The 10,759-nt window shown below is 36.2% G+C and overlaps 1 protein-coding gene across 1 annotated transcript; it reads left to right on the plus strand.

Annotated features, from left to right (window-relative positions):
* Positions 1–1,682: 1,682 nt before the first annotated feature.
* On the plus strand, positions 1,683–6,840 carry LOC122023703 (shaggy-related protein kinase alpha-like). The gene is made up of 13 exons (XM_042581974.1): positions 1,683–1,951; positions 3,280–3,457; positions 3,599–3,691; positions 3,950–4,009; positions 4,168–4,440; positions 4,961–5,035; positions 5,223–5,279; positions 5,363–5,503; positions 5,614–5,664; positions 5,801–5,896; positions 6,003–6,086; positions 6,206–6,308; positions 6,410–6,840. The coding sequence occupies exons 2-13, from the start codon at positions 3,356–3,358 to the stop codon at positions 6,490–6,492; spliced, it is 1,218 nt and encodes a 405-aa protein (XP_042437908.1). The 5' UTR covers positions 1,683–1,951; positions 3,280–3,355; the 3' UTR covers positions 6,493–6,840.
* The last annotated feature ends 3,919 nt before the right edge of the window (positions 6,841–10,759 follow it).

Consider the following 10,759-nt stretch of genomic DNA (forward strand, 5'->3'; position numbering starts at 1 on the left):
TACATTCTAACATATGTATGCTGTTGTTTGCTTATTTATGCTATTATTTTATTATATCCTTGTGATATGCTTACATATGTTGAGTTATATACCTATTACATATATTAGACACTGGTTTACTTATTGGTAGCATGTATATACCTCACATGTTACCTTGTAGTTATGAGCAGTAACTATTACAGTTCCTCATTACCCCTGACCTTCTAATACTAGCTTAGTATATGGATTCAGGTATGGACATTTATTATAATATCTCTGTAGTTTATGATACTTTTGCCTATGAGGCTGTATACCTTTGGTTGTCTCTATATATATTATGTTTATGCACTATCTGTCTATTACCCGTTGAGTCCCAGCACTCACCACCCCTTGATCTAATTTTTTCTTTCGCTAGGGAATAGATAGATGATACAAGGACACGTGGAGGATCCTGACTTCCGGTCCCACGTTACATCCGAAAATGATTTTCTGGATTTGTTTCCTGCTTTGTTGGTGTTTTGAATTTGTGAACTTGGTATTGTAATAACATGACGTGGACTTAGAGTTTAGCCTTGCGGTTTCTTGTATTTGGTTTGATATTGTGATGTCAAGCTAAGCCGACTCGCAGTTAGTTGTTTTGTGGTTTTGAGTTCGTTATTTTGTGACTTCCGCTATGTTTTGTTACAACCATGTTGACTATTTTATTATACTACTACGTGGTTATGTTCTTTTTATTTCAGCCGCGTGGGTTGTATATATAACTGCGTGGTTGCGTATGTTCCATCCATATGTGCTACTGTTGATAGCTTATGAGTAGTCTTGTGGCCTTGTCTACATGTTTTATTTGTCATTGTTACAGGGGAGGTATTGTCTGATTTTCGTCGGACAACCTTACTCTCGAGGTGTGACATTGTTGGTGCTAGTTTGCGTAAACCAACACCATGTTGGTGCTGGTTTGTGCAAACCAACACCATGTTGGTGCTGGTTTGTGCAAACCAACACCACGTTGATGCTGGTTTGCGCAAACTAAGACTAATGTGTTGGGGCGTAAATCAGTACCAACATGGTGCTGGTTTACGAAAATCAACATCAACGTAGTGTTGGTTTGTGAAAATTAGCACAACATTAGTGTTGGTTTGCGAAAACCAGCACCAACATGCTTGTGGCTCATGTAAATCAGCACCAACATGCTGATTTTTAAAGACCAACATTAACGTGCATGTAGGAGAGAGACTTGCATACAAGAGAGAGAAGAAAAATTACATGTGAATAAAAGAGAGGAATAAAAAATTCAGTTTTATCCGAGTCAGATGATCCACATAAAATGTCGCCCATAATTGTGTATGATAAATCATCCAAGATATCATTTCATCCAATATGGGTGTTAGGCGTGAGCGACCGTGGAATCGATGATATTTTTTAGTTTTTATTTTTTTTAAAAAAATTCTTACTGTGCCAATAAATTTTTATGTTTAAGGTTTAAAAGTTGTGTTATTTTAACCCTAAAAAAATTCAAATTTAATTTTTTTTATACGTACAGATGTCTATGTATTCAGCTAGCCTGGGTATAATTGTAATCGCAGACGAAACCATAATGGAGGATGAACGGTCAAAATAATGAATGATTCAAGATTTGAACAGTTCAATAAGGTCATGTGGCTGGCCGGCTCTCTTTTGATTGTCCTCCCTTCTCTCTCTCCCCTACGCCTTTTCCGACACTAAAAAAAACGCTAAACCAATAATTGAGAGGTGCACTGTACAAGGAACGAACCCTTTACCCTTGGTCGGCCGTCAATCATCACTCGTTTCTTTCCGGAGGAGACTGACTGGGGGGAGTGTTCGGAGTGGGGGGATTCGCAAGCGAAGCAGTAGCAGTAGCAGCAGCACCACCACCACTAGCGTCAGTTGAGTGTTCTGTGCAACCTTCTGCGTAGAAGATCGACAGGCGATCCAAGGATCGATGGTTGGTCAGGTGAGAGCTCTTCGGCGTTATCAAAACTGAACTTTTTATGCCTGATTTTGTGCTTCTCGTTGGATTGAGACTTCATGACAAGATCAACGCATTTTCCTCCCGGATTAAAGCAAACTGTTTTTCTTTGGATACTTATCCACTGTAATCGGTGGATTGGTGATTACCTGGCTAGATCGTAGGATCTCCTACTTTTTTTTCTCTCTCGCTCTCACTCTGTTCGTTTATTTTTCTTCAAGCATGTGTGTGAGATTCTTTGGTTTGTTAGATTTTCTACTGTCTGGTTGCATCCTGTTAGCCACTCGATAGCTTTGTTTTTTGTTTGGTCATTTTGTATGGAACAATCGCAATAACTTGAGTTCTCTCGTTCGGGAACGTAACAATATGTGGTCAGTAGGAGTTTTTGTAGGTGTTTTTTTTTAAATGGGGAGGGTCAAGGTAATTTCGATCTCTTCATTTTTAAGTTGAAATCCACAATGTTCTTAGGACTTACTGCAAATATGGAATTTGGTATTACTCCCCAATGCTTTTGTTTCATTGCCTGCTAGATCAACAATCAAACTTTGCAGGCAGTATCACTTGGTATATTCATAATTTCTTTCGTTTTTAGATCTGTATTCTGGAATCTGCACTGGGCGTTGTACTAGATACTGGGGCATGGAAATTAAAGTTGCATGTAGATGCAGTAAAGCAGCTAGCTAGTGATTTGGCACTGATGCAAAATATTTGTGCTAGTAACAAAATAAAGATATGGTGTGTTATCCATCATAATACTTAATGCTGTATATTATGAAGTGAACAATTAATCATGTAATGTGCAATATTCCTTGAATGCATCAAGTGATGGCTATTTTAGATGATGATTGATTGAAAATTCAATCCTATTTCAGGGCTTCCTTTAAATGTTCTATCTTCAGGTAACCATGCTAGACTTTATATCATGTTCTTGAACTCTTCAAAATTACATGAAACATGCTTGCTGCTTGACAAACCTCTGATTTGCTGCTCGCTGCTCGCTTCTTGATAATTCCTATTGGACACTAGATGACTGGATTTAACATCAAAACTAGATAAAAAATCATTAAGTTACTCTGTTTCATCTTGTTTCGTCAATTTTCACTTTGCCATCCGGCTACTAGTATGGATAGATATTAAAATTTCTTGTAAGAAAGAAAGACCTACTTATTTGAATCTCGTTGTTTATTTTGTTAACTTTTTTTCTTATGGAATGATTTTTATGTAAATAAGACAGTTTGCAAACAATCTAATTGCATTAAAAGAAAGTTTGTATCTCTATGCTTTACTAATATTTGCCTTTCATTTCTTAACAGGAATGTAGTTTTATTGTTTCCAACTTACTTAAGATTGATTGAGAGGTGGAGGCCCTTAGGTTTCTATCTCAAGCACATGAATTCTATGAATCTGTTGTCTAAAGGAACAAGTGGGACAACTGGTGCTATGGACAAGTTGCCAGATGTGATGAAAGAAATGAAACTAAGGGATGATAAGGTAGATATGTAGCATTAGTTATGAGTCAAGCGACAATTATCCTGTATACTTTTTTCCCCCCTCAAAAGTTGTCCTGTGTGCTATAACTGATATGTAGATCTGCCAGTTAACTAAGTCACCTAGATGGTTGGATTAATGCAGGAAACTGAAGCTACCGTGGTTGATGGGAATGGGACTGAAGCAGGTCATATAATTGTAACAACTATCGGGGGAAGAAATGGTGAGCCAAAGCAGGTAAATCTTGTTCTAGTGCATGAATGCCACAGTTATCACAGTTTCTTTCTTTTTTGTATAAAGAAATCAATGCTTTTGATGAGGAGTATGATCATCAAGATACAAGCGAATCAAAATATTGTGATGGGTTATGTAATCTAGACAAATTGATACTATAAACAATTAACACACCAAATTTCCTTGTTTCTTCATTGTTGTTTTCCATGGAACATTGCAAATACATGCTCATTCTCTACACACTGTTCAATTTGATGGCAGACCATAAGCTATATGGCTGAACGTGTTGTGGGACGTGGATCTTTTGGTGTAGTTTTCCAGGTCAGCTGTGAAATAGTTTAGATTTATTAATTCTGTATTATTCTGCATTGCTTTTATGGTCCAATTGGTTAAGTGACATAAAAGTGCAGTTTATATATTAGTTTTTCAATATTTTTTGCAGATGACAATATCAAAGACATTTTCTTTTTGTTTTATAGGCCAAATGCCTAGAGACGGGTGAAACTGTAGCTATTAAGAAGGTCCTACAAGACAAAAGATACAAGAACCGAGAATTGCAGACTATGCGCATTTTAGACCACCCAAATGTCATCTCTATGAAGCATTGCTTTTTCTCAGCTACTGAGAAAGATGACCTGTACCTGAACCTTGTACTGGAGTATGTTCCAGAGACAATTCATCGAGTTATCAAACATTACAACAAGATGAACCAACGAGTGCCACTGATATATGTAAAGCTGTATGTGTACCAGGTTAGTTGGAGACTTGGGTTTAGTGTTTGAGATTTCATCATTTTTTTTCTTGGATCTTTCTAACTGGTTGATGCATTTTACAAACTGTATTTTTCTTAGATAATTTCTGTTCAAGAATCTGTTACATTTCAAAATGCGTTCTTGAGGAAAGATTTAGGTGGAAACTAAATTATACCCCCTGATTCCTCACCTTTGCAGATAATTTACAAACCCACCAATTTGTGAGAATTAGGAGAGATTTTCCCTTTTCTGTCCTTCCCTCCATTGTACATTCATTTCCTACTCTCCATTTCCTTAACAAAAGATTATACTGGCAAAGCCAAGTGAACGTTAAGAATATTTTTGATTGTTGCCTAAATCTACATAATGGCAGCTTGTGCATAAGTTTTAAGGGCACTGGGTCAATCTCAAATCCTACAAGCTAAATAGTTGTTTGTTTATTTATTTATTTTCTTAAAAAAGTATATTCATATCTTGTTGGGATGACACCACTTCTGAAACTGTTTTATGAATACAACAGATTTGTAGAGCATTGGCCTATCTTCATGGAAGCATTGGAGTATGCCATAGAGACATCAAACCCCAAAATCTTTTGGTATATTTCATCTCTAGAATTTTTTATTTAGTTTTGTCTCTTTCATTGTCTACTGCTGATTTGATGAATTTGTATTTCAGACATAAGTGCCTTGATCACTATGAATTAATTTGTGTTTTTAAGTTTATTTTTGTTGCCTTATCAAAAAATTGACATGACTTTTTCTGATTTAGTTACTTTTGTGTAGGTGAATCCGCATTCTCATCAACTGAAAATATGTGATTTTGGCAGTGCAAAAGTCTTGGTATGTTTTTCTTTTGAAAATGTGAAATCCATGTCAATCAATTTAGTATTATTAAATTATGAATTGTTCTTTGTTTACCATAGGTAAAGGGGGAACCAAATATTTCATACATTTGTTCTAGATACTATAGAGCTCCTGAGCTTATCTTTGGTGCAACTGAGTATACTACAGCGATTGACATCTGGTCTGCTGGTTGTGTTCTTGCTGAACTCATGCTTGGACAGGTAACCTTGGAAAACTTGCTTATTTGGAATATCTATTTATTATTTTAGTTGTGCATTTATTTGCCCCACATGAAATGCTGGTATGAGTTTTTTTTATATATATATAACAGCCTCTCTTTCCCGGAGAAAGTGGAGTCGACCAGCTTGTTGAGATTATAAAGGTAAAAACTGCTAATTGCAAAGTTTGACTTGACAGTCTTGGCTGCTACTAAATGTTTTGTTTCTCTGGTCTTTTTGCATTGTTGATCAGCCATTGGATTCTTGACTGAGCTATTTCCCTTGCTTTTCTCATATCAGGTCCTTGGTACACCCACAAGGGAAGAAATCAAATGCATGAACCCTAACTACACAGAATACAAATTCCCGCAGATAAAGGCCCATCCCTGGCACAAGGTAGCACCACCATAATTTTCCTGATGGTTGATGCTTGAAAAATCTTGCATACAACTTCCTTTCCATTTCATCTTCAATAAAGTTTGAATGTTGCATCTTTTTCCAGATATTCCATAAGCAAATGCCTCCTGAAGCTGTGGATCTTGTTTCCAGGCTTTTACAATACTCCCCAAACTTACGATGCACTGCAGTTAGTATATACAATCAGATACTTCAATTACTTGAGAGCAATGCCATATACTCGTTGATTTTTCTACATGCATTGTCTAACTTTGTTTCCTTTTAAATGTTAAACTTGATTGGATGCAGTTGGAAGCACTAGTCCATCCTTTCTTTAATGAGCTACGTGATCCAAATACTCGATTACCAAATGGCCGGTTTTTACCCCCGCTCTTTAATTTCAAGCCTCATGGTTAGTTTGAGGAATTAATTAGTTCTACACACGTTTAAATATTATCAGCATAAATGTGTTAGACGAGGTGAATCTCATTGAAATTTTCTTTTGGTCTCCAGAGTTGAAGGGAGCCCCAATAGCGATGGCAGCCAAGTTGATTCCAGAGCATGCAAGAAAGCAATGTGCCTTTATAGGACTATAAGCTTCATGATGACATGTTACAAAAGGACACTTTTTCTAGCAGGCATTACTTATCTTGAGAAATGATGAGCGAGAAGCTAGGTAAAGAAATGGTCTTTCCAATTCCATCTTTGCCCAAGGCGCATGTGAAATCATTGCTCATCTGTTGAAACTTAGCAGATCTGACCTAACCCTTGCTTTTTCATACAATAACTTCTAACACTAGTATTCCAAATGTTGCGTTTGTTTATGTTATGATTTAGCTATGGATCAGATTGTTCCTTTTATGTGTCGATCATCCAGACTTGACTATGAGACTGACTGTTATATTTGTACTTGAAATGGTGTGGAAAATCGTCTCTTTGATTCATCTTACTAGGTCTTTGATGATGACCTCCAAACCCCAGTCATCACTAAAATAAACTGATGTTAAATGTTTTATTATGAAGTCGAGGAGTTGTCACCAAACAGCTTTATGCCACTGATCAAATAGACCACAATCAATGGAAAGCTATGGGTGATATCATGTGATTGACAATATTATATATGGTCTCGGCAAAAGAAAACATAGATCAGATTAATTTTATTTACGGGGACCAACAACATCGTAAATGTTACTCAAGACCATAAGCAAAGCAGGGGACAATCGAATAGGAATAGTTAAAAGTAGCAAGAGAAAATGTAATTCTGCCTCAGTAATTTACTGCTTTTTGAAATGATCTATGGGTTTTTCAAGCAGGTGATCTCTAATTTTTTTTTGTTTTAATTTTAGTTTGTGATTCAATTCTGATTGCCTAGTTTAAGTGAAAATAATTTTTGAATAATTTGTAAATTGCATTTTTTTCCTAAGTTAAAATGTACATGTAGTGTTAATTGTAAATTTAGTGGTTAGTTGTAAATGTATATTCGATTTATTTGCATGGTCTTTTTAAATTGTAATATTTTAGGTTATTGTAAATAAGAGACCAGTTTAATTGAAATAGAAAATGTAATGAGAAAGGGTAACTAGGTAACGTCTAAAATCAAATTTAAAGATGATTTTGAAAATTTTAATAGTAAAAGAAAGTGGGGAAAAAAATTTCTGTGTATATTCATGTTCGGAGATAAATTATATATATAGTATAATATTTTCCTACTTATTTCCTAATCTGTATGTATGTTTGATTGTCACAATATATAATATTTGATTGCCCCAATATAAAGTCACTAATTTTGAATGACACAAATATCGTAACAGATGTCTTAGTCAAATTATCTATTGAGGCCTTAGATTTATACTTTACTTTGTTTTAATTAATGACCTTGCTAATGCAGTCTAGTCTGCATCTTGCTTTTTCAAGAAATCAGTTTTTTTTTGTAAAAAAAAACAATTATCGGTCACATATTGTTGTATAGTAATATGACTTGCCCAATTTGCATCATAAAATCCTATTAAATTTAAATTATTTTCACAAGGAAAAAAGTAGACCTTGTCCAAGAGAATTAAGTATATGCGATCAACTGCGTCAAGATGAGGTCATATGGACTCTCACGTAATTGACTAAGAGTGTTGATTAAAAATGATATTTTTATCACGATCAAGTAAATTAATTTTCCTATCAGACGTTGGTAACGTGTTGGATTTTTGAGTATGCGATAAATATTGTTACCGTGACATTTACAAACGATTAATTACTAAAATTCTTTCTATACTAATATAACATAAGAAATTATCTAGATCATCTCTCACCAGAAATATAGAAATCTTATGATCAATTTATTGAAAATGAAAGTTTGGTTCTGATTAATGCTAAGTATAAAGAAGGGAAAGGAATGAAATGGACAAAAAATGTAACTAAACTACAATAGTAAACAATTCGTCGAAGTGCAACATAATGCAATCTAATCCGATCAAATCTATATGCATCCTACAATTCAATCGAATAATAACAAACTCAACAATGCATGCAACCCAGATTTTAGATTTTAAGACTAACTTGATCAGATAAAATACTGGAACTTGAACATATAGGAATTAAGATCAATCTATTGCAATTGAGAACTCATTAAAGCCTAAGTGAAATAATACAACCAATACTATTCAACTCGACTCAACCCTAAATATGTTTAAACCTAGGTGTGTAAATGAATCAAACTACTCATGAGCTATTCGAAACTCGATTTGATAAAAGTGTTACGGTCAGTTGGTGCTAGAGGAGGAGGAGGAAGGATCGGGAGGTGAATAGACATTGTTAGTTTCTTGTTTGATCGTTGTTGTTGAGATACAAGGACAGAGCTCAAAACAAACTACAATTGCACAAGATATATGTGGACCTCCGCAAGTGTACGGAAATGTCGTAAGTAATAATAAAAGATATCGTATCCACATGAACTGGAATAAGCACTAAAGATATCTCAATGTGAGTTAGCTAAACAACTAATCAATGGGTTGACAAGTGTAAAGTAAACTATGAAAAGTAAGATAGAAAATGAAAGAATAAGAAACAAGAATAAGGGCAACGATAAAGGGAATGTTCTAGAAGTTTTGGTTTCATTGTAAGGATTATTCCATATAAATGATCTACCAAATCTTATTTCTCAATTGTTCATTATTTGTAGAAGGTTGCCGGTTCTCTCTTGCAATAGACAACTGGCCAAAGACTGAAATCTATACCTAAACGTGATCAATTTGGAATGAATTTATGTTGTCCTTACACGGGCTTGCCTGTCACGTGCGTCCCTCGGATAATCAACATAGAGTTCATCTCTCCTCAACCGCATCAAGGTATAATATACAAACACATACAATCTATCCTACCCCCTTGAATAACCCTATTTCACCCTCAAGATCATCTCTCAAACGTCCTTACACGAGCATGTTCCTGTCACGAACGTCCCTCGAAAAATCGAATGAGGTACAATCTCTACAAGATTCACAAGATATCTAAACATTCAATCAAGCATGATAATTAAGTCCAAACACAACAATCAACACAAGATCAAATAGATACAAAATAGGGCAAAATCATAGAAATGGAAAATTGGCAAATCCACAAGAGTTTTACATCAAATCATCGTTACAATTACTCCCTCCATCCTAGAACAAAAAATCTACTCCATAAAACAAGGAAAGAAACCCCAAGAAAAGAAGATTACAAATATTCTTAATCGCCTCAAATCCAAGAAAAGAAAGAAAGAAAACTTATCTACAAAGAAGAGCGTCTTCGGATCCAATCCTTGCTTTCTCGGAGTCGATTCGGTGAAGATCCGCCCTTAGATTACAAGAAATCCCTCCAAGAATGGTAAGGAACGCCCTAAATCTTGTTTCCCCCCAAAAGGGGAAAAGATCCCTCTCAAATCAAGAAGGAGGCTTTATATAGAGGGAAGGTTTGGGCGCCACACGGCCCCGAGGCACGACCGTGTGAGGTTCACACGACCTGCTCCATTTCCCTCTCTGCCTACCTCACACGGTCATGTGTGATACACGGTCATGACATGCACCTTCCATGACCCCCTTGTATGGCCGTGTAGATCTACACGGCTTGGATTGCTTCTGCCTCTGGAAACCTGGAACGACCGTGTGGTGTACACGGCCAGAACCCTCTTGCTCAATGGAAATCGCAATGGCAGTGTGTAGCACACGGCCAGGGCTTCCCTGGTCTATGGAAATCTTGCTTGGCCGTGTGGTGTACACGACCTAGCTCTATTTGGCTTCACATCTTGGCACGACCGTGTAAGGTTCACACGGCCGAGCCATCTTCCTTTCTTGTTGTAGCTACACGAACAAGGATCTCCACACGGCCTAGGCAACCCCCCATGGCAGGGCCATGTGTGGTTCCTCCCTTGCTTCGGTTGTAGATTTGGCTTGAACACGAAACCTTCACCAAATTCGACTCTTGTGTACAGAAATTGCACAAAAGCATATCTCCGAACAAAAAGAGTAAATATGCTAAAAGGAAAGCTGGAAGTACAAAAATACGTAGACAAAGCATGTGAATGTGCGTCAAAACATGCTAAACAAGTGTATACAATCTACGCACATCACACCCCAGACTTAAACCTTTGCTTGTCCTCAAGTAAAATGTTGCAATCTAAATTCGTATGTTCTACAATGCTTTCATATCCCTAATGCATTCTCCTAACTCTATCAAAAAGTTTCATTAGCAAGCATGATCATGGAAACAAGTTAAGTATGGCTCAAGCATAAGTCTCTTGTGCACAGTGCAAGGTAACTCAAAAACTCTTCAAGTTTCAATCTACGTCCTAGTCAAGTCATCATCAAGTTTGAATTCCTAATATTTCCAGTGATA

Source organism: Zingiber officinale, chromosome 9B (assembly GCF_018446385.1).
Source record: "Zingiber officinale cultivar Zhangliang chromosome 9B, Zo_v1.1, whole genome shotgun sequence".
NCBI lineage: Eukaryota > Viridiplantae > Streptophyta > Magnoliopsida > Zingiberales > Zingiberaceae > Zingiber > Zingiber officinale.

What these genes read in the sequence shown, in the direction of transcription:
- LOC122023703 (XM_042581974.1), top strand. Translation starts at nt 3,356, where the DNA reads ATGAATTCTATGAATCTGTTGTCTAAAGGAACAAGTGGGACAACTGGT. An exon ending in TTGGCAGTGCAAAAGTCTTG is followed by an intron (nt 5,280 to 5,362) that starts GTATGTTTTTCT and finishes TGTTTACCATAG; the next exon opens with GTAAAGGGGGAACCAAATAT. An exon ending in AGGCCCATCCCTGGCACAAG is followed by an intron (nt 5,897 to 6,002) that starts GTAGCACCACCA and finishes ATCTTTTTCCAG; the next exon opens with ATATTCCATAAGCAAATGCC.